Genomic DNA, 19,571 nt, shown 5'->3' with positions numbered 1-19,571 from the left:
TCGCTTTAGGCTCCGGCCCGGCCTGTAGGCCTCACCCCGGCCCGGCCCGGCCCGCTCAGCGCTGTGCCGCGCTCTGCGCATGCGCGACGCATCCAGCGGGCGGCACGGAAACGCATGCGCAGTAGCGAGGTGGGCGCCGCCATGCTGAAGCACCGGCGTACGGCGCTGGAGCGCGTCGAGAAGTTCGTGTCCGCCACCTACTTCACCGACTGCAACCTGCGGGGCAGGTGGGCCGCGGGAGGGCCGCTGCTCCGGGTGTGCCGGCTCGGTAGAGGCCTCACCTCGGTGTGTCCCCACGGGGGAAGCGCTGAGGCGGTTCAGTGCGTAGAGGCCCGGCCTCGGGTGGGCAGCTGTAGTTCCTTCAGTGTTATCAGGAGCTGGGGGTGGTGGGCTGGAAGGCCCCGCTTGCCACGTCCCATTGCCTGAGCTCACCGCGTCCCCATGACGTCTGCCCGCAGGCTCTATGGGGACAGCTGCCCGCCCACCTCGCTGTCCTGCTTCCAGACCCCACGGCGGATCCCCTACAGCGAGGCCGTCGTGCAGGAATTCAGGCCGGCCAGAGTGGGGGACACCTTTGGGCCCACGTGAGTACGGGCTGTCAGCACCCGCAGAGCTGGCGGGCTCGGCCGTGACACCGTGCGCCCCTCCCTGCTGTGTGCTTTGGTGGAAGGTGCCCGCCTAGCAGCTTGTGCAGCCCGCCTGCTGCCGTCGGGGCTGAGAGTCGTTGTGAGGGCTGTGCGTCCAGGAAGGGGCTTCTGCAGACTGAGTCCAAACCCTGTTAAAGCAGGTTCCCTACTGCAGGTCGGCATCCAAATGGATCTTGAATATCCCCATAGGAGACTCCACCACCTCTCCGGGCAGCCTGTTCCAGTGCTCTGTCACCCTTACCACAAAGAAGTTCTTCCTCTTGTTTGTATGGAACTTCTCATGTTCCAGTTTTTGCCCGTTGACCCCTGTTTGATTGCTGCACACCACTGAAAAGAACCTGGCTCTGTCCACTTGACTCCCACACATTAGATATTTATAAACAGTTACGAGATCATCACTCAGCCTTCTCTTCTCTAGACTGAACAGTCCCAGGTCTCTCAGCCTTTCCTTGTACAGGCAGTACTCTAAGCCCTGGTCATCTTTGTGGCCCACAAAGAAGATCCCTGTGTTTTTTTGAACTGGGTAGTCCTGACTGGCTATGAGGTCTCACCAGGGCAGAGCAGAGGGCAGGATCACCTCCCTCAACCTGCTGGCTGCTCTCTTCATGATACACTCCAGGATATCATCAGCGTTCTTGGCCACAAGGACACACTGCTTGCTCATGATCAGCCTGTTGTCCACCAGAACCCCTAAGTCCTTTTCCTCAGGGCTCCTTTCTATCAATTCAGTCCCTAACTTATATAGGTGTGTGCAGCTGTTCCTACTCACAGGACCATACTCTTGCTCTTGTTGAGGCTCATCACATTCCTCTCTGCCCAACTCAGCAGTCTGTCCAGGTCTTGCTAAATGACAGCATGGCCTTCTGGTGTGTCAGCCACTCCTCCCAGATCTGTATCACCATCGTTTCATATCAAAGCATGTCCTCTCTGATTTCATTACGTTATGGATTGCTTAGAGGATTACCTCTTCACCCCACTCTGCTGGGTTTTTGGCTGGCTATCGCATCTTTAACCTGCAGCACTGCCATGAGCCAGAGGTTTAGTGTGGTTAAAGAGCAGACAGGTCCACAGCCTGCTGGAAGGGGAGGCCCAATGCATTTAAATGGGACAGGATTGTCCTGTGTAGGTGTTGTGTCCTCCTTGAACTCGATATCAAGGATGCTTGATCACTTGATGCTGGGTCACTGACAGCCACACAGGGAGCTGCTTAAAGCATGTCTGTGCAGACAGATAGCTTTGTTGCACTGAGCACATTGCACTTGTGTGGTGTCCCTGCTGCTTTTTGCCCACAGAGGTTTAGAAGACACGAGGCTTCTCTTTAGGAAGGTCTCAGCAGTGGGTGAGGTGCTGTGCATTCTCTTCCAGGTGGGAGACCTGCTGGTTTAGGGTGGAGCTGAGCATCCCCCCAGCATGGGCAGGACAGGAGGTGCACTTTGTCTGGGAGAGTGATGGTGAAGGCATGGTGTGGCGAGATGCCCAGCCAGTCCAGGTAAGGAGGGGCGGGCCAGGTGTGTGCCAGCTATGCCAAGTCTTCTGCTATCTTCAGAGCAGTTGCCTCCCTCAATCCTCTTTAATGGAGCAGTAGAAATCCCTTTCTGTTAGTTATACGTTCCTCGGAGTAATGTCTGCTTGTGTTGTTGGGAAGAAATAACACATGGACCAAAGGGAGAGAACCAAGAATAACTGGCGGTCTAGACAATGTGGTCATGAAAGAAAACATGAAGTGTATTTATAGCTGTGGTTCAGCCTTAAGGAATAAACCAAGGCAGCTTGAGAAGTCTTTAAATATGTGAAAAACTTCAGTGTAGAGAGGGGCACTTATGAAATCACAGAATATCCAAAATTGGAAGGGACCCTTGGGGATCATCGAGTCCAACTCCTGGCTCCACACAGAGAGGCTGGCGTGTGGGGCAGGAGAGAGGCTGACACTTGTGGTTTGCTTACTTTGCTTTGTGATAGACAGAGGGTCTGTGGGCTGTAACCAAAGTTCAGTCTTGACAGTCAGGCCTGCTTGTAGTCTAGTACTCCTTTGGGAAGCACAGTGCTATGACACAGTGGGACCACAGCCCTCCATCCAGCAGGGCTTTGTGGTGTTCTGTCTGTCCAGCAGCTCTCTAAAGCCTGCTGACATAGGCTTATGTAAATGTGGGTTAAATGTGCTGCCTTTCCCTTTAGGGTTTAACTAAGGAAGGCGAGAAGACCAGCTACATACTGACAAGCAGCCTGAAGGAGACAGAGCCCCACAGGTGAGCGGTCAGCTTGGCCAAACTCTGTGCTGCTAGGGGAACTTGGTGGTGAAATAACCAAAGCTGGGGTGCCATACTCAAGCCTGCATCAGGGTACTCAGTGTATCTGTCAGAAGTTCAGTTGGACTAGTCCTGCTGTGGGGTAGGAGTGGGCTTTGCCAGCTGAGCTATCTGACCCCAGGGGTCACTTGTAATCTGCTTCCTGATGTTTTCCTTCTGGTCTCTGCAGTCTGACGCTGTATGTGGAGCTGGCCTGCAATGGGCTCTTTGGGGCTGGCAAGGGCTCCATGATAGCCCCCCCGGACCCTGACAGGAAGTTCACCTTGAGCAAGGCTGAGTTGGTTATCTTCAACAGGGATGTCTATGAGCTGCTGGTGGATCTGGAAATACTTCTGGACATGGCCCAGGTCTGCGTGCTCACTCTCTTTCTTTTTCTCAGCATTTCTACCTCCTACAACTTCTACATTTTATCCCCTTCTTCCATGTCCCAAGACCTGTTTCCTCTCACCAGGAAGCCCCAGAGGAATATGTATTTGCTCCCAGTGCTTTGGCATGACTGACATTGTCTGCAGTATGAGAAAACCAAATGAGGAGACAACACAGGTGGCTGCTGCATCTACCTCCTGGTCTAAAACAGAGTCTGTTAGGCCAGAGCCCTCTGGTGTTGAGTGTATGTGTAACTTGGCTGTAGGGAAACACATGCAAAGGCAAGGTTTTATCTGTGAAGCAGGGACGTGGTGTCTGCCTGAAACCACTGGCAGAGTGAGGTGTTGGAAGGAGGTAGCGGGTTCTCCCTGAGACAAATGTGTCCATACTGGTGCAGAGAGCCAGAGAGCTCAAAGTCAAGCTGTCCTCCTTCCCACCCTTAGCTCCTCGGGGAGGAAAACCAGAGGAGCTTCCAGGCCCTGTATGCTGCCAACCAGATTGTCAACGTGTGTGATGTTAAGGACCCATCCACCTTCCCTGCTGCCCGTGAGCTGGCTGCAGCGATCTTCAGTCAGAGGAACGGCGAGAGCCAGCACACCATCCACGCCATGGGGCACTGCCACATTGACTCCGGTAAGAGCAGTACAGCTTTCCCTCTCTACTGGCAAGGATGGCAGTGCTGGCTGCCCTTGGGCTGCAGGCACCAAGCCCTGAGGGGAAGGAGAAGGGATTTCTGTGCTAACACAGCTGGTCTGATAGGGCAGTGAGGCAGAGGGATGTGTGTCTGACTAGCGGTGTGGTCTGGAGCACTGGTGGGGCTGCTGATGGGAGATGGATTACAGACCACTTTTTTCTGCCTTTTGGACATCACCCCTCAATTTCCAGTCCCCGGAGAGGACTTCAGTTTAAACAGAGAGGCAGCAGAGGCCCCAGACCTTGGTGCCGTCAGGCACATCAGTCAAAGGATAGCATTTTGCTGTTGCATTTTCCCTGGTTGATCTTTGAAAGACAGCATGGTCCCATTCCCAAAGGAGTCTGCCTTATCCAGGCAGCCAGGGATGGTGCTTGTGCCAAGTAATAACCATGCTAGGGCCATGTGTCTGTCTCTACAGCCTGGCTGTGGCCATATGAGGAGACTATCCGGAAATGTGCTCGCAGCTGGGTCACGGTTATCCGTCTGATGGAGCACAACCCAGAGCTCACATTTGCCTGCTCCCAGGTGAGCCATTTCTTTCCTGAATTGGTCACTCCAACCCCCAGGGGTCACTGCAGCCCTAGGCAGCCCTGAGGATTGGAAGTGGGATGTTTTGCTCCAAGCAGCACAAAGAATTGATGCCAAGCTCACTGAGGAGCTCTTCTGCTTGTGGCATGCTGCTTCTCCAGTGTGACTCCAGACAAGATGGGGGTGACCATGGTCCTGTGTGGTTACAGAGAGCAGGAACATTGGTGTGGAGCAACGTGGTGGGAGCTGGGGCTGACTTCTGTGTTCTGGCAGGCACAGCAATTCGAATGGGTGCGGAGCTGGTACCCTGGACTCTATGCCCAGATTCAGGACTACGTGGCAAAGGGGCAGTTCATTCCTGTTGGAGGCACCTGGGTGGAAATGGTGAGAAGCACGGTGAGCCTGGCTCACAGCACCTTTTTGTCTCTCCTCTGCAGTGCCAAGCTGTGTTCAGATCCTTAGTGGGCTGGGTGACAGTGGGAGTGGGCTGGAAGCTTCTCCTATGCCTGGCTTGATACACGTGTTGCAAGAGAGGATGTTGACTCCTTGTGCTCTGCTCCCAGGATGGAAACCTGCCCAGTGGGGAGTCCATGGTGAGGCAGTTCCTTCAGGGCCAGCGGTTCTTCCAGCAGCAGTTTGGCCAGATCTGCTCAGAGGTACTTGCTCTTTTGCAGCATGCTTTCCTTGCACATGGTCAACTTCCACCTCTTGCTATCCTTCAAGGTTTCTCTCCGATTTGCCTTCCAGATATAATTTTCAGGGGCCTCACGTAGGCCTGATTTTTGGAACTAAAGCTGTGATGACTGAATATCCAATCACCCATATATCCTGCCAGTTAGCACAGGACTTGGCCTTGATTTTATTATCTGCTGGTCTCTGGCAGGTGTCTGGAGTTGCTCCTTATTTAGCACGTCTTGTCTTCCCTCTGCATTAAGGCTTTAGAGCCAGGATACTCTGACGTGACAAACTCAAGTCAGTTTGACTCTTGTGTTTCTCTTCCTCTATTCCTAGTTCTGGCTGCCAGACACGTTTGGATACTCAGCCCAGCTGCCCCAGTTGATGTGTGGCTGTGGGATCAAACGGTTCCTCACACAGAAGCTCAGCTGGAACCTGGTCAACACCTTCCCAGTGAGTTGTGCTTCCCTTCTTCCCAGGGGTGGACATAGGGTTGCTGGAGTCTATCTGCACGGCTGGACCCATTTGTTCCACAGCTCAAGCCAGTTCTTAGTTCAGCTGATAGAGACTTTTCTTCCAAAAACTCTAAGTTGTGATATGGAGAGAAAGGGAAGGCTTAGTGTGGATCCTCCAGGTTTTTGACGTGCTTGTCCCCTCTGCACTTCCCTGGATACTTGGGTGCTGGGTTTTGTGCCTGACAAGGCTTACAAGGGTACATGGGCTTCTAGTGCACAAGTTCTGTGCTGATGTGGTTGAACTGCACTCTCCACATGCACTTTGGTCTGGGTTTGGGAGCTTTGAAACACTGAGCAAGTGCTGAGTTGATCACTTGCCTGTGCTGGCATGAGTTTTTTGGGAACTCCTGGGAATCATGGTCTGTGTTCCAACATTTGGACACTTTGTGACTCTTTGAGACACTATACTTTTCTCTGGCTTGCCTGCAGCATCACACCTTTTTTTGGGAAGGCATTGATGGATCCCGAGTCCTGACTCATTTCCCCCCTGGTGACTCCTATGGAATGCATGGGCGAGTGGAGGAGGTAAGTGAGCTTGCCAAACTTGCATGTGAAGTGCAATGCCAGCCTCATGGGGCCAGATTTGAGGTTTCTAACAGGGAACACTGTCGGAGGAGGGAGTGGGATTACCAAATGAAGGCCTTTAGTTAACTTGGTAGTTAGTTGCCTTCCTCTGTGATGTGTCCACGCCTGATTCTTGTGGTTTGGGCTGGGGAAGAGGGGCAAGGCTGACTTTCTTGTGTGGAGCAAGGAGAGCTGGGGCTGGGTACCAACAGACTGCAGCTGTCCAAAATTCTTTCTAGATGCTGAAAACAGTGAAGAACAACAGGGACAAAGGACGTGTGAACCACAGTGCTGTCCTTTTTGGCTTTGGAGATGGAGGAGGTGGCCCCACGCAAAACATGCTGGACAGGATGAAGAGGATGAGTGATACAGATGGGCTGCCAAGGTGAAAGATCCTTTCCTGCCTCCTTGCACAGACATAGAGCACTTGTCACAGCCTTTATGGGCTCCCACTGCTTCTACTGAAGCAGCTGGGTACATAACATACAGATTAGACAAAGGGCTGTTGGGCTTGACGTGGGGAAAAATGATTTGGCAGCAATTCAAGGCATCAAATAACTGCTGCTCCTCAGCTAGCTTGCACCATGCCACTCTGTCTGTTGCCTGCAGTTTGTAGTATGGGAGGATTTCAGAGCTGGCTGTTTCCATTCTCCAGTTAGTGGTCTCCTTTCTTCAAGTGTAAGTGGTCTGCACCTCTGGCCAGCCAAGAGTCCCCCTGCACATCCCTCTTAGTTCTCTGTTAGGGTTTTTGAAGCCTCATTTCTGGAACTGACACCTTTCTGGTGGAAATACCCCATTAGCTGTGTCATGCACTTCTCTCCTGGCTCATTGCTATTTGTACCTCTCTCCCACAGGATTCAGTTCTCCACTCCTGACCATTTTTTTTCTGTCCTGGAGAAGGAGTCATCACAGCTGTGCACCTGGGTGGGAGAACTCTTCCTCGAACTGCACAATGGCACATACACCACCCAGGCCCAGGTGACTGCATGTGTGGGATGGGGCAATGGGATCCCTCACCCTCAGGGAAAGTGGCTGTTTTCAGCTCTCTTTGCTACTGCTCAGGTGGCTCCAGGGCTTGGGTAGTGCCCTTTGTGCCTCAGCTCTGGGAGCCACCTTGCAGCCAGCACTCCAAAAGGCAGATCTGCTGTTAGTCTTTAGTCAGACTTGCTTCCAGGGTGAGAAGGGAGCCAATACACAGCAGACCCCCTCTGGTCAATAACTGCCATGTCCTGTACTTTAGTGGGGCCCTGATCATTGCAGAGGAGGGATGAAGAATTAGAAGAGAAGTGAGTGGAGTCTGGCCTAGGGGTTAAGCAGTGGCCTGTGGTGGGGGTTATAAAGCTGAAAGCCAGGTTGATCTGTGGCCAAAAAAGAAAGCTAGTAATGGCAGCTCATGACACTGCAAGTAACCAACCTTCCTGCACTGAATCTGTGCTTTTGCTGCTGGTGTTAGAGATTCATTCCTGGCTACAGCTTTTCTAAGAATCTTCCTTCTCTTCCTGATTGGCACTAGATTAAGAAGGGGAATCGGGAGTGTGAGCGAATACTCCATGATGTGGAAGTGCTTAGCACCTTGGCTGTGGCACAGAGTGGCACGTTTCAGTATCCTGCTAGCCAGCTGCAGCAGCTCTGGAGGTAAGGAAGTACATGAGCATGACTGCTGTGCAAACAATAATTCTTCCATAAGCTGATGAGAACTTAATGGGAAAGAGTTTCAGTGCCTTGCTTCTTGTGTTGGAATCTTCAAACGTTCGCTTCAAATCCTTTGGAAGCTCCAAACCTTTACTGCTGTGCTGCCTGGAAATTTCTTCTCCAGCCTACACTTATCTTTGGCCAGTTTTGACTGGTCTGAACTCGTACAGTAATATATCTGGTAGTCCCAAGAGATTAAAAGAGTCAGCTCTTAATCTCCATGGTGTGGTTTACAAAGATGACAGTTGGCATGTCCTAACGTAAGGGGATTTAAAGTGTGCTATGCAAAAAAATCTCCCTGTTGTTTCCTAATGGGGAACAGTTACTAAGTCTGTCTATCTTGCAAACAGGGCTTGGTAAGATAGAACAAATCTAATGCTCTCCCCTGCTTCCTGGTTTGGTTTCTTTTCTGTTCTAGGTTATTGCTGCTCAACCAGTTTCATGACGTATTACCAGGCAGCTGTATCCAGCTCGTGGTCAGGGATGCCCTGAAGTACTATGCAGGTGAGCAGGGAGTTGGGCTAGGAGGGCACTTACTTACCTATTGGAGCACCTTGAGGCCTGCCTATTGCAGAGGTTTCAATTTCAGACTGCCTGGCAGTGTGGGACAGGACCTATACAGCACAGTGTGTCAGACATGTGTCAGTAATTGGGCAAATTCAACCAGGAATGAGCAAAACATGTTACTGACTTCTGTGCACTAGCAAAGGTGGGAGCTGAGGATTGCTCCTGTCTGCCCACAGGCAATTGCAATTGCTTATTTTATTATAGCTCAGTAATTTTCCAATTGAAATGACATGGCTTACTGTAATCTTGTTGGAAAGTTAATAAGAACAATCATAAACTTTGCTTAATAGATAATGGTAATTAATATTAAAAATAATTAGTAATTGTAGCTTGGAAGCAGTTAGAGTGTATGTACTTTTCACAAGAGCTCCAGAAGTTTTCAGATGTGAGAAACTGCCTGTCTGGGTCCAATTTGGGCTGCTTTTTGCTCAGAGATCCGCAGGGCTGGCACTCGCCTGCAGGAGGAGGCCGTGCAGTCCTTATGTGGAGAACTGCTGCAGCTCAAGTCTGGGGGTGCTGAGAGCACTCTTGTGCTGAACACTTTGCCCTGGGAGCGGACAGAGGTGATCTCCAGGACTGAGCCAGATGGAACAGAGGCTTTAGGTATGTCTAACTCAGAAGTAGCGCATGTATCATGTTTTCTTACAGTGGCAGAAACAGCCAGCAAAGAATTACTCTGCCTCTCCCTGTCCTGGAGAGGGTTTACTGATTTGCAGCTGCCCAGAGAGGCTGTGGATGCTCCGTCCATCCCTGGAGGTGTTCAAGGCCAGGTTGGATGGGGCCCTGGGCAGCCTGGCCTGGTATTAAATGTGGAGGTTGATGGCCCTGCCATCAGGGGGGTTGGAGCTTCATGATCCTTGAGGTCCCTTCCAACCCAAGCCATTCTATGATTTGTCAAAATGCTTCTTGGGGCTGATCCCACTTCACATTGTTCCCGAATGACAAATAAAGAGGAGGGTGTGAATATGAGAGCACCAGGGCAACACAGTGTAACTTAAGGATGGGTGTGGGGAAGATGCTGAAACAAAACCTCTTTCCCTTCCAGCTCTGGTGACAGCTCCCAGCATGGGCTATGCTGTAGTGAGGGAATCACTGCTGCCCCCTCAGCCTGTGACAGTGATCAAGCAGGTAAGCATAACTGTGTTTGTCCTCAGATTGAAGTACGTGCTTCAAAGGCCGACTGGGGAGAAACGTAGGGGATCCAGTTCTACAGCTGTGAACTTCACACCCCCTCAACTCCTGAAGGCATGAGTCTGTGAAATCTGCTTGTCCTTTTCTCCCAGGAGGATGGCTCCATTACCATGAAGAATGGGCTGATTGCAGTCTGCTTGGATGCCATGGGGCGCCTGACCTCTCTTCGACTGGTGAACTCTGAGAGGTGAGTCTCTCCCCTGCTTCCTGCATCTGGGCACCTAAAACCTCTCTCAGGCCTTCTCCTCACTGTGAGCCCTTCACCACTGCCTCTTCTTAAGCTGCTTTTCTCTGTTCTGCCTTGTTCTAGAGAATCAGTTGCCGATGGCTGCCGTGCCAACCAGTTTGCACTCTTTGATGATGTTCCCCTGTACTGGGATGCCTGGGACGTGATGGATTATCACTTGGAGACCAGGTAGAGGAGCACTGCCTGCAGCACTTAAGTTTTGACTTTGCTTGGAAAAGTTCTCACCTCCCTGTCAGTTTTAGCTGTAACCAAATCTCAGCACCTCTCCCTTCTTGGGTCATTCACTCTGTAGAAGCGAATATCTGCTGTGTGAGGCTGGACTGGGACTTGGGAACCTGGATCTGCTGGGCTGGGACTAGCTCTGCCTTTACCCCTGTCTCTAGGAAGCCAGTGACAACGCTGCTGAAGCCTCTGGAAATCACCCTGGCAGGGGGCCTGCGGGGAAGCACCAGCTTCTCTCTGCGGGTCGGGGAAAGCAGCACCCTAACCCAGGAGATCATCCTGGATGCCATGTGCCCATACATCTGCTTCAAGACCCAGGTGAGGCTAGTGGCTGCTGTGTTCCCTGGTGAGCTGGAGCTCAGCTCTGAGTTTTATTCCCCATCTTGTCTCCTGCTCTGGGGGCCCCCACTGCCTGTTGTCCTCCACAAAAGGTGAAGGTAGTCCCAGAAGGAGGTCTCTTGAGTGACAAGATGGAAGAAATCAGTCAGTTCTGCTGCTTGCAGTCTTTGGTGGTTGTTGTATTGTACCTGATCCAGCCTGGCTGGTAGCTGGCTGCTGCACGTCAGGGGAGGATGTGTGCAATTTCTGCCTGTCGGCCCATGATGATGCCTTTCTGCTATTGCATTTAGGTTGACTGGAAGGAATCTCACAAGTTTCTGAAGGTGGAGTTCCCCGTGCAAGTCCGTAGCACAAATGCAACCTACGAAATCCAATTTGGGCACCTGCAGAGGCCAACACACTGGAACACATCATGGGACTGGGCCCGATTTGAGGTGAGAGAAGGTCTGGTCCCATGATGGACTGCTTTCCTTAGAGGCTTTGTGTGATGAATATGTCCCTTGGTATCTCCTGCAGGTGTGGGCTCACAAGTGGATGGATCTCTCTGAGCACGGCTTCGGGGTTGCAGTGCTGAATGATTGTAAATACGGGGCATCAGCACACAGGAACATCCTCAGCCTCTCATTGTGAGTGAGGTTGTGGTGAGGGTGGAGCTGCAGCAGTCATTGTGCTTTCTCAGGTGTCTGTTTCAAGTCAGGGCAGTGTCTGGTCCTGAATGATCATAGTTAATAAGGAAATAGTCTGTTATTAGCCTAAGTGGGTGGCTGTCTTCTAAAACTTGTTAGCTGATGTAATTTAAATTGACTAAGATAATGTAATTCTGATGGCATACACTCATAGATAATGCCATTGAGCACAGAGCCACATTTGCACCAAGTAATTTTTCTGTTGCTGGCCAAACACACCCCAGGAAGGGAGACTTAGGGAAGGAAATGTCACTGTTACATATGCATACGAAGCTAAGAGAAAATGGATATTTTGACTCTTACCAGCTAAAAGTTTCACCACAATTCAGAGATTGATTTTAGCTTCTGGGATACTGTGTTTAGAGTCCCAGAATCCACCTCAGGACCCAAACCCAAAGTAGCTGGAGGAGGCAGTTGTCCTGCCAGTGCTCTGGTTGGGTGACAGAAGATCCTATGGAGAGTCCCATCTTACCCACCTCTTTCCTTAGGCTAAGAGCACCAAAGTCCCCTGATGCCTCTGCAGATATTGCCCACCACCAGTTCACCTACGCTGTGATGCCTCACCAGGGTGAGTAACAAGCAGAGTTGGACACTGTGAGGACACCCAGAGTAGAGGATGCTCCAGTGAGCTTCAAGTAGGCACAGGGTGCCTCCATCTCTGACTGTCAGTGCATAGAGACTGACTGGAGTTTCTCATTTTGCAGGCTCCTTCCAGGATGCTGGTGTGATCCAGTGTGCCTACAACTTGAATTTTCCCCTCCATGCAGTCCCAGCCAGCTCTGCGCCATCTCCAGCCTGGAGTGCCTTTTCCCTGAGCTCACCTGCAGTTGTTTTGGAGACTGTCAAGCAGGCAAGTCCCCCAGGAAGAAGCAGGGAGGTGGAGGGGGCAGTTTTGAAGCTGCTTGTTCAGCGTGGTCTGTTTCTCTCCGGCACTGGGTGACAGGCAGGATTGGCTGAGCGACTACAGTCTTCTATTCTGCATGTCAGAGCAGCTCAGTTGAGATCATTTTGGTCTGGCTGAGGTATATGGATGTAGGTTAGGATGTTCCCATCTCCTCTGTGTGAACTCAGGTTTCTATGTTGTGTCTGCAAAGGCTGAGGACAGACCTGAAGCTGTGGTGGTCCGGCTATACGAGGCACATGGCAGCACAGTTGTCACTTGGCTCCAGACCTCCCTCCCCGTTAAAGAGGCAGTGCTGTAAGTGTGCACAGCAGGGCACAGGCAGGAGCTCAGGTCAGTCACTTCAGCTTCACCAGCTGTTTTCTTCCCCCAGATGTGACCTCCTGGAGCGGCCAACAGCCAAGGGCCACCTGCCACTGGAGCAGCAGGGTATGAAGCTTTCCTTCACACCATTCCAAGTGCTCTCCATCCTCTTGGTTTTGAGGCAGTGATGCTGGTGCTACAATAAAGTGGACCAACACTGGGAGCTCAAATCACAGCCCAAGGCTCCCCCATGGCACATCCAGGTAACCTGGTGGAAGTGCAGTGTCATCTCTTGGAACTGAGTCTGGCCATCAGTGCCCTCTTGCTGAGGCAGAGAGGAAGAAGGACCAAGCATTTTTGCTGACCAGAGTCCAGTGAGAATATTTCCCAAGAAACGTGCAATATTGAGCAGCTCCAGGGAAGAGCAAAGTCTACCCTACACCCTCAACCAGCCATCAGAGAGCAGTGCAGTCAGCCCCTCTCTTCTCTTCCTTCTCCTGTCTCCTGCACTGCCCTGGCAGAAGGGGGCACAAATAAGACAAAATTACATGAGAACATTCTGTTGTAGCTGCTGCTGCTCTGTATCCTTCCCCCTCGGTGGGATATTCCTTACCCCTGAAACTAAGGAGGCAGTGCTTACCTTTACTTTTGGAGGTGGGGTTTCTCCAGCCCATCTGGGAAAAAGGCTGGGCATGGTGGCATTAGCCTTAGTACAAGAAGGCAGGTACACCAATTTTTACACAAAATACTTTTATTAATCATCTAAAAACAGCTTTCTTAGTGATTCAGGGAGTAATTAAAAAAAGGAAGAAGGAATATGATTTAAGGTATAGGAAGGGATCAGAATCTGACACGATGCACAGTAGTCCCTCTGAGGAACTGATTCTAAAACCACTCCGAAGGGACAAGCAAGGTTGTAAAAAAATATTTAAGAACAGAAAGGGGGAGGAACACCCGCCTGCCCCCATCCCTGAGGCTGCAAAAGCAGTAGTGCTGCAAGGAGCAAATGCTACAAGCAGGCATGCCTGAAAGCAACACCAGGCAGCCCAGGCCAGTGTGTCTTCACAGCAGAGGCAGTGTCACACGTTTCCAGAGGCTGAGGTGTGCAGAAAGCAGTGTGCAGTACTCACACTACAGCGCCTGCACCTGGAAGGTGGGGAGGGAAACAAGAAAGCAGAAGGTGAGGTGGTGTCTGGCTCTGCCCTGCAGAACCCTGATCACTCTTTTGCCCTTTGCCACCCCCTCGGTCCAAAAGTCACAGGGACCACCAGCCTCACCTTTGCCCCTGCGTGCTGAAGTCCGGTTTCTTTTTGCTCTGACTGGAACATCTGGCTCAGATAAGGCTGGAGCAGCAGCCACTTTCTTCCTCCCACGGGCACGTCCCTTCGTTGACCCTTCAGGCACTGCCTTCTCTTCCTCCTCCTTTACGGCTGGCTTTGGGGGCTTCTCTGCACCCCCAGAACGCCGTTTTGAGGCACGTGTTGTGACCTGGATTGACAGAGCCAGGGCTTAGCAACAGAAGCATGCACATGAGAGGGGAACATGAAGATTCATGCATCACTTGGTGACTGTGAGAGCAACCTGAGAGGGCAAAGGAACCAGCCTCTAGCCCCAGCAGCAGTCTCACCAACCAGAAAACTTTGTACCGTGGGGGTTGGAGCTTCAGGGTCTGCCTTCAGGTGAGCATGCTTCTTGTGGGACTTCTGACCTGTGAGATGACATGCTCAGGTTAGGGAGGTGAGGGGGACAAGGGACACCATCCCGAGTAGTGACTGGGAACTCAGGTGTTGGAAGGATTCAAGGTGGTTCCCCTCCCCTCCCAACAGATTTGTTCCTTTCTCAAACCACAGTGAGATACCAGGCTTCTGTTCACACCCAGTCCTAGAGTGTGCCCTCCTGCTCCGAGCCTGGCAGGCAAGGAAGGGGATGTAGCTGCCCTGGAAAACCACCCTGCAGGTGCAGAAGCTGTGCACAAGCAGGCTGGTGTACTGCTAGGAAGCCATGGGCACAGTAAGCTTCATCCCCTAGTGCCACCCAGCTGCCAAAGGACTGTCAGCAAACCAGGGACCTGCAGCACCCGCCTTCAAAGTAGGACCGTGCTCCTCTGGCTGTGAGCAGACTGGTTCCTCCCCATGCTCCAGCCCTCCTGGAACAAGAGCGGGTCTTGTGGAGAGGAGGGAGGACACTCACCTTTGGGAGCCATGGGGCCAGGCTCTCCCTGCAAGGAAGGTGACAGAGCAGTGACTGGGATAACATCATTCTACAGGGATCGCCAGCAAGCATCCCATAAAAGCACCCTGTAGCAGCTTCCAGCAGGAGCAGTGAGACCCTTCTGCACCCCACAGCCAAGACAGGAATAGGCAAACAGACACATGCCCCCACAAACCCAGAGGAACCTGGTGCACTGTCTGTCTCTGAGACTCCCTGCTCCTTCTACAAGGCTCCATCACTGCACCTCACCCAGGAAGGAGGAAGAGTGCTGCCAAACCATTTGGTAACACCCAGCCCCTCTGCTCAGGCTGCCCTCTGTCCCTCAGCAGCTGTGTCCCTGTCACTACCACCTACATGTCTGATGGTCACAGCAGGCTCTGGGAAAGGGAGATGCCCAGTGATACAGCTCGAGGAAGCAATGCACAAGTGAAAGATTATCCCCTTGGAGGAGCGATAGGGGTACCCAGCCCCAAGCAGAGACCCCAGACTCCTACCTGGAACCATATGGTCCTGTTGTTGCGGTCCCGCAGGGAGCTCATGCCAGGCACTAAGTAACACTGCAGCCAGTTCTTGAAGGCAGCATAGTTATCCGAGTCAGAAGGGTCAAAGAGATTTTTATCTAGGAAGGAAGAGAGGGAAAGGAAATGGAGAGAAAGCTCCATTTCCAGAGCCTGGGCCCAGGGCTGCCAGGTCTTTGTTCCTCAGCTCCCTGCTTTGTAGCCTCACCCGATGCCACAACCTCCATGGGCACCGTGTGGCACAGCTCCAGGAGATCTGGGTTATCTCGTTTCAGCTTCAGCTTCTTACTCAATGTCAGGGAAGAATTCTGCAGGGACAGAGAAGTCGCTTGCCAGCTACCCCATTGGGATCTCTTCATCCCCAAACCAGCCAAATCCTGTATCCCCCCTCAGCCTCTTGCCAGGGGGGCATGCCAACCCACAGGCCACACTGTAGGCTGTGAATTGTGCACTACTAGCACTGCTACGGGGACATGAAAACAGGGCAGCACACAGGAGCACGAGCAGTTTGCTAAAAAGAAGCCTCAGGTTGTGTTTTGTTGTTTTTTAAACTTCCTGAAAACAACCACCCACTTTCCCCTGGGGCTGCAAGATTAGAGTACATGGACAGCAAGCCAGCCACAGGTTCAGCTGCAGCCTTCCCCAGAGATTTCAAGCTTGCATGATATTTGCTTTCCTTGCCACTTCCTCTTTACCCTCTTGACCTGAAGGCACATGCCTGAGGAGCTGTCACAGCTTGTTGGCACGGCCACGTGCAATTGCACGCCACGTGTGTGCTGTTATGGAACAGCTGTGCTCACTTGCTGCTCCACTGGAGGAGCAGGCATGCTCTGACACGGGTGTTTGTGGCAAGAACAACAACAAGCTTGATGAGAGAGACCCCAGTCAGCAAGTTACAAAGGGAAAATGCCTGCTGTTATGTTGGGAAACCTGACTGTGGCTGCTGGATGATAGCAGCAGGAAGGGTTCAATCAATTACACTTCAAAACCTGTCCAGAGCAGTAAACACCTCCTGACAGCAGCGGGAACAGAGGCAAGGAGCTGTGTGAACCCTGCAAGGACCTTGTGGCAGTTTGCAGCCCCATCACAGTGAGGTACTAAATGTGAACTGAAACCAGCCCAAACCCTGGGACTCCACTACTGAGCTCAAATCCAAATCCATAATGGCACTGAAGGGCAGGGGCCCCCAGGCCCAAGCACAGCAGCCTGGAAAGCACCACACATCCTCCACTTTTTCCTCCTCACCTGCTCCCGATGCTTCAGGGCTTCCAGCACAGTCCGAGCCTTTTCAAAAGGAGGGATCTTCGCCCTGAGAGAGTCCATCTGTTACAACCAAGCCCGACGCAGCCTGAGGTGCTCACATTTTGCTTTGGAAGAGGCTGAACTCAGTGAGATGGTGGGGCTGCAGGGACAGCAGCAAGCAGCGCTGCACCCTCAGGGACGTGGCAGCTCACCTGTACAGGATCTCAGCACGGAGGTAATTGCCGATCCCATTGAAATACTTCTGGTTTAACAGCGCCTCGCAGATGGGCTTGTCGAAAGCCTTATCCTCCAGGTTGGTCAGCACGTTCTCCCTGTAGCACAGCACGAGGCACGCACGGGGCCGCGTCCCACCGCGCTGCCCAGCCTCCTTCCCGTCTCCATCACCGCGACAGGATGCCGGACACCCACCTGAAGGCCGCGTACTCCAGCAGGACGCAGGGCCCGCGGTCGGGCTGCCATTCCTCTCCCAGCCGCCAGGTGCCGAAGCGCCGGGGATCCACGAAGCAGAGGGCGCGGGGGGGGCTCTCACGGGTGAAAAAACACAGGTGCGCGTGGCGGGGCGGGCTGGAGGCCTCGCACAGCCGGAACGAGCCCGACATGCCGAAGCGGAACACCAAGGCCTGCGAAGGGCCGGGGCCCAGCGGCTCCAGCGTCATCCGCAGCTCCTTGCCGCGGGAGGCGGCCGTCACCTTGTAGGCCTCGCTGCTGAACGGCACCTCCGGGCCGCGGCCCACGGCCGAGCGCTGCACGCCGCCCTCGAACACCAACCCGCCGCACGCCTCGTTGATGTAACGGCCGGCCAGGTGCAGCTCCGGGCATTCCGGCATGGCGACGGACCTCCGCACCGCCGACACACCGACACCGCTCCGCGCCGCGGCCGGCCCCGTTGCCTGGCGACACGCCCCGCTCACCTCCCATTGGCTGCGCCGTTGCCTGGCGACGCCTCACCCGCTTCCCATTGGTTTGTTCTATCGCGTGGGACACACCCCCTCGCCTCCCATTGGTCGCTTGGGACTGCCCCCCGCCAACCAGCCATTGGTTATCCCATTGCTTGGAGATACGCCCCGCCCCTATTCCCATTGGCCCCGCCTCCGCCCCGGGGCATGCCGGGAATGGCCGCCTTCACGTCGCCATGGCAACGGCTGCGCTGGGCTTGCACGGCCCGAAGGCTCCGCGGGCAAGAAGAGGCTGACAGAGCTCGGGCTTCGCTCCCGCACTTTATTACGGGGACATAACATACGTATTATATACGTGACACCACCGCCGGGCCGCGTCCTCACAGAAGGGTCTTCATCAGCGCCTGGGCCTGCTTCAGCTCTGCGGGGTGGAGAAGCTGCGGCATGGAGCGTTGTTCTGAGGGCCTGCAGAGCCCTGAGAGACAGGACGGGGCTCGCTCCCTCAGCCCCAACCCCACCCCATCCTCACCTGCCAGCAGCACCCGGAATTTCTCCGCCGACACGGCCATGGGCACGGCCTCAGGCTCCCCGTGCTCCCGGTGCCGCACACGCAGCAGCAGCTGCACCAGAGGTTCGCCCACATCCTGCAGCTCGCTGGAGCTCAGTGTATAATCCACCCGCCACGACACGCCATCCAGGCGGCTCACTGCAGTGCAGGGCTGTGTCAGTGCCTGGCCTGGTCCCGTGGCTCAGCTCAGCCAGGGCAGCACAGAGCCAGTGTGTCACCCCCAGATGGGACATCACCAAGGAAGAGACTCAGCCCCCGCCCCCCCTCCCAGCCTTGCACCCAAGGGTCGCATGGTATGAGTGGGACACTCACATCGGAGGCTGCCAGCCCTGAGGCTGTCCTGCAGAGAGCTCTGCTTCTCCTCGTAGGAGCGGCACAATCCTGTGGCATGTTCTGCCCGAGAAGAAAGATGGGAGAAACAGTGAGTGCCTGCTGCTGCCAGCCCCGACCCTGGGGCAGCCAAACCCCAGCAGGGAGGGAACAGGGCAGGGCTTGGAAAGCCAGGGGTCTGACAGAGTGGACATTAGAGGACAGCCAGCATTGTGCACTGCTCACTGTAGGACTGGGCATAACAAGGTAGCACCTGCTGCAGATATGTGCCCCCATCCCACGCCCCACCTTTGGGCAGTCCCAGCTGCTGCAGCTCGCTGGACAAGGATTCACCATCCACATTGTGCTTGGCTGCATTGGAGAGGATGAAGTCGAGCACAGCAATTGCAGCCTTCACATCACCCGACTCTGCGGGGAGGAGGGGGCTCAGCTCAGCAACAGACAGACCAACCCCTGAGGGGTGGCTGCCTCCTGCAGGGCTCCCAGCACAGGAGGGGAATGGGGCTCACCAAGCTTGGCGTCCGACGTCAGCTTCAGGATTTTCTCATACTGCAGGACAGAAGCACATGTACTAATTAATTATACAGTAACATACCTCTTTCCATCAGTACTACAGCGCTGTATAGTATTGCAATACTATAACCAAAGCAGGGGTTTAAGAGCTTGCACGGTTCCCAGCAGGAATACTCACATCGATGGCCTCTCCCAGAAGCTCCCGCAGCACCTGGGCGCAGATTAGCTTCAGCTTCACCGAGGACTGCAGGGAGAAGCAGGCTCAGCACCGCGCCCGGCTCTGCCGAAAGCGGGGCCCGGAGCCGGGACGGACGGGATTTGGTGGGGAAATCACTTAACGATTCGGGCCAACACGCTGATCTCGGCCAGCACCCAGTCGGGGCAGTCCAGGTCCCCGCAGAACCGGAACCGCTGCGGAGGAAAGAAGCGCTCAGAGCCCGGCGAAGCCCCGCGCAGCCCCCAGAGCCCCCCGGACTCCCCCGCTCCGCCGCCGGGCCCGCTCCCACCATGGCGCTACCGCTCGATTCCCGCAGGTTCCGCCACCGCGACCCGGAACCGATACCGGGACCCAGCAGGGCTCCCGGCCCCGCCCGCCGTAAAGCCACGCCCACAGCAAAAGCCACGCCCAGCGCAGAAAGCCACGCCCACCCACAAAGCCACGCCCACCCACAAAGCCACGCCCACCCACAAAGCCGCGCCACGTTTGGCCTTTAGTCTGCAGTCCTCACCCAGGTCCGCATTGTTCCCGCGCCCGCCGGCAGGAGCCGCCCCGAGGCTTCGGCACACCGCGGTTTCAACTCCCGGAGCTGTATTTGGTTCCTCTGTCTTT

At 54.0% G+C, this 19,571-nt stretch overlaps 3 protein-coding genes across 5 annotated transcripts; 1 reads left to right on the top strand and 2 right to left on the bottom strand.

The window, feature by feature from the left end:
* The first annotated feature begins 86 nt into the window (after window positions 1-86).
* MAN2C1 (mannosidase alpha class 2C member 1) lies at window positions 87-13,000 on the top strand. Of its 3 annotated transcripts, none has more exons than XM_090148662.1 (26): window positions 87-227; window positions 459-584; window positions 2,013-2,136; window positions 2,823-2,893; window positions 3,123-3,300; window positions 3,763-3,952; window positions 4,432-4,538; window positions 4,815-4,925; window positions 5,105-5,197; window positions 5,553-5,669; window positions 6,161-6,256; window positions 6,535-6,680; window positions 7,150-7,273; window positions 7,809-7,930; window positions 8,406-8,491; window positions 8,987-9,157; window positions 9,600-9,682; window positions 9,838-9,932; window positions 10,056-10,160; window positions 10,376-10,532; window positions 10,844-10,987; window positions 11,070-11,179; window positions 11,728-11,807; window positions 11,944-12,089; window positions 12,311-12,437; window positions 12,514-13,000. In XM_090148662.1, the coding sequence occupies exons 1-26, from the start codon at window positions 115-117 to the stop codon at window positions 12,573-12,575; spliced, it is 3,084 nt and encodes a 1,027-aa protein (XP_090004788.1). In that variant the 5' UTR covers window positions 87-114; the 3' UTR covers window positions 12,576-13,000. The 3 variants fall into 3 exon arrangements, with proteins under 3 accessions (XP_090004788.1, XP_031472183.2, XP_090004789.1); XM_031616323.2 differs by having other exon boundaries at window positions 88-227; window positions 12,334-12,437; window positions 12,514-12,999; XM_090148663.1 differs by lacking the exons at window positions 87-227; window positions 459-584; window positions 2,013-2,136; window positions 2,823-2,893 and adding an exon at window positions 3,405-3,496 and having other exon boundaries at window positions 3,200-3,300; window positions 12,334-12,437; window positions 12,514-12,999.
* Window positions 13,001-13,226: 226 nt separating this feature from the next.
* Window positions 13,227-17,483, bottom strand: NEIL1 (nei like DNA glycosylase 1). Its single transcript, XM_031616324.2, has 9 exons — window positions 16,844-17,483; window positions 16,627-16,746; window positions 16,418-16,481; window positions 15,381-15,480; window positions 15,149-15,273; window positions 14,634-14,661; window positions 14,090-14,151; window positions 13,721-13,931; window positions 13,227-13,589 (listed from the first exon to the last, which is right to left on the bottom strand). Exons 1-9 carry the CDS (start codon window positions 17,260-17,262, stop codon window positions 13,570-13,572), a joined length of 1,149 nt encoding a protein of 382 aa, XP_031472184.2. The 5' UTR covers window positions 17,263-17,483; the 3' UTR covers window positions 13,227-13,569.
* Window positions 17,484-17,633: 150 nt separating this feature from the next.
* Window positions 17,634-19,342, bottom strand: COMMD4 (COMM domain containing 4). The gene is made up of 8 exons (XM_031616327.2): window positions 19,249-19,342; window positions 19,082-19,153; window positions 18,921-18,986; window positions 18,739-18,778; window positions 18,518-18,637; window positions 18,212-18,292; window positions 17,861-18,037; window positions 17,634-17,752 (listed from the first exon to the last, which is right to left on the bottom strand). The coding sequence occupies exons 1-8, from the start codon at window positions 19,249-19,251 to the stop codon at window positions 17,712-17,714; spliced, it is 600 nt and encodes a 199-aa protein (XP_031472187.1). The 5' UTR covers window positions 19,252-19,342; the 3' UTR covers window positions 17,634-17,711.
* Window positions 19,343-19,571: the final 229 nt, after the last annotated feature.

Source organism: Phasianus colchicus, chromosome 12, assembly GCF_987193195.1.
Source record: "Phasianus colchicus chromosome 12, bPhaCol1.hap1.1, whole genome shotgun sequence".
NCBI lineage: Eukaryota > Metazoa > Chordata > Aves > Galliformes > Phasianidae > Phasianus > Phasianus colchicus.
The sequence above is the reverse complement of the archived record's forward strand: the minus strand, read 5'-3'. Positions and strand labels throughout refer to the sequence as shown.

Excerpts from the sequence above, each read along its gene's own strand:
- MAN2C1 (XM_031616323.2), top strand. The coding sequence starts at position 115 with ATGCGCAGTAGCGAGGTGGGCGCCGCCATGCTGAAGCACCGGCGTACG. Across the intron at positions 4,926-5,104 it reads GAGGCACCTGGGTGGAAATG|GATGGAAACCTGCCCAGTGG; the intron begins GTGAGAAGCACG and ends CTCTGCTCCCAG. Across the intron at positions 9,158-9,599 it reads AGATGGAACAGAGGCTTTAG|CTCTGGTGACAGCTCCCAGC; the intron begins GTATGTCTAACT and ends TTTCCCTTCCAG.
- NEIL1 (XM_031616324.2), bottom strand. The coding sequence starts at position 17,262 with ATGCCGGAATGCCCGGAGCTGCACCTGGCCGGCCGTTACATCAACGAG. Across the intron at positions 16,482-16,626 it reads CGTGCTGAGATCCTGTACAG|GGCGAAGATCCCTCCTTTTG; the intron begins GTGAGCTGCCAC and ends GGACTCTCTCAG. Across the intron at positions 15,274-15,380 it reads CATGGAGGTTGTGGCATCGG|ATAAAAATCTCTTTGACCCT; the intron begins GTGAGGCTACAA and ends CTTCCTTCCTAG.
- COMMD4 (XM_031616327.2), bottom strand. Across the intron at positions 18,293-18,517 it reads GCAGCTGGGACTGCCCAAAG|AACATGCCACAGGATTGTGC; the intron begins GTGGGGCGTGGG and ends CTTCTCGGGCAG. Across the intron at positions 17,753-17,860 it reads ATTCCGGGTGCTGCTGGCAG|AGCTGAAGCAGGCCCAGGCG; the intron begins GTGAGGATGGGG and ends TCCACCCCGCAG.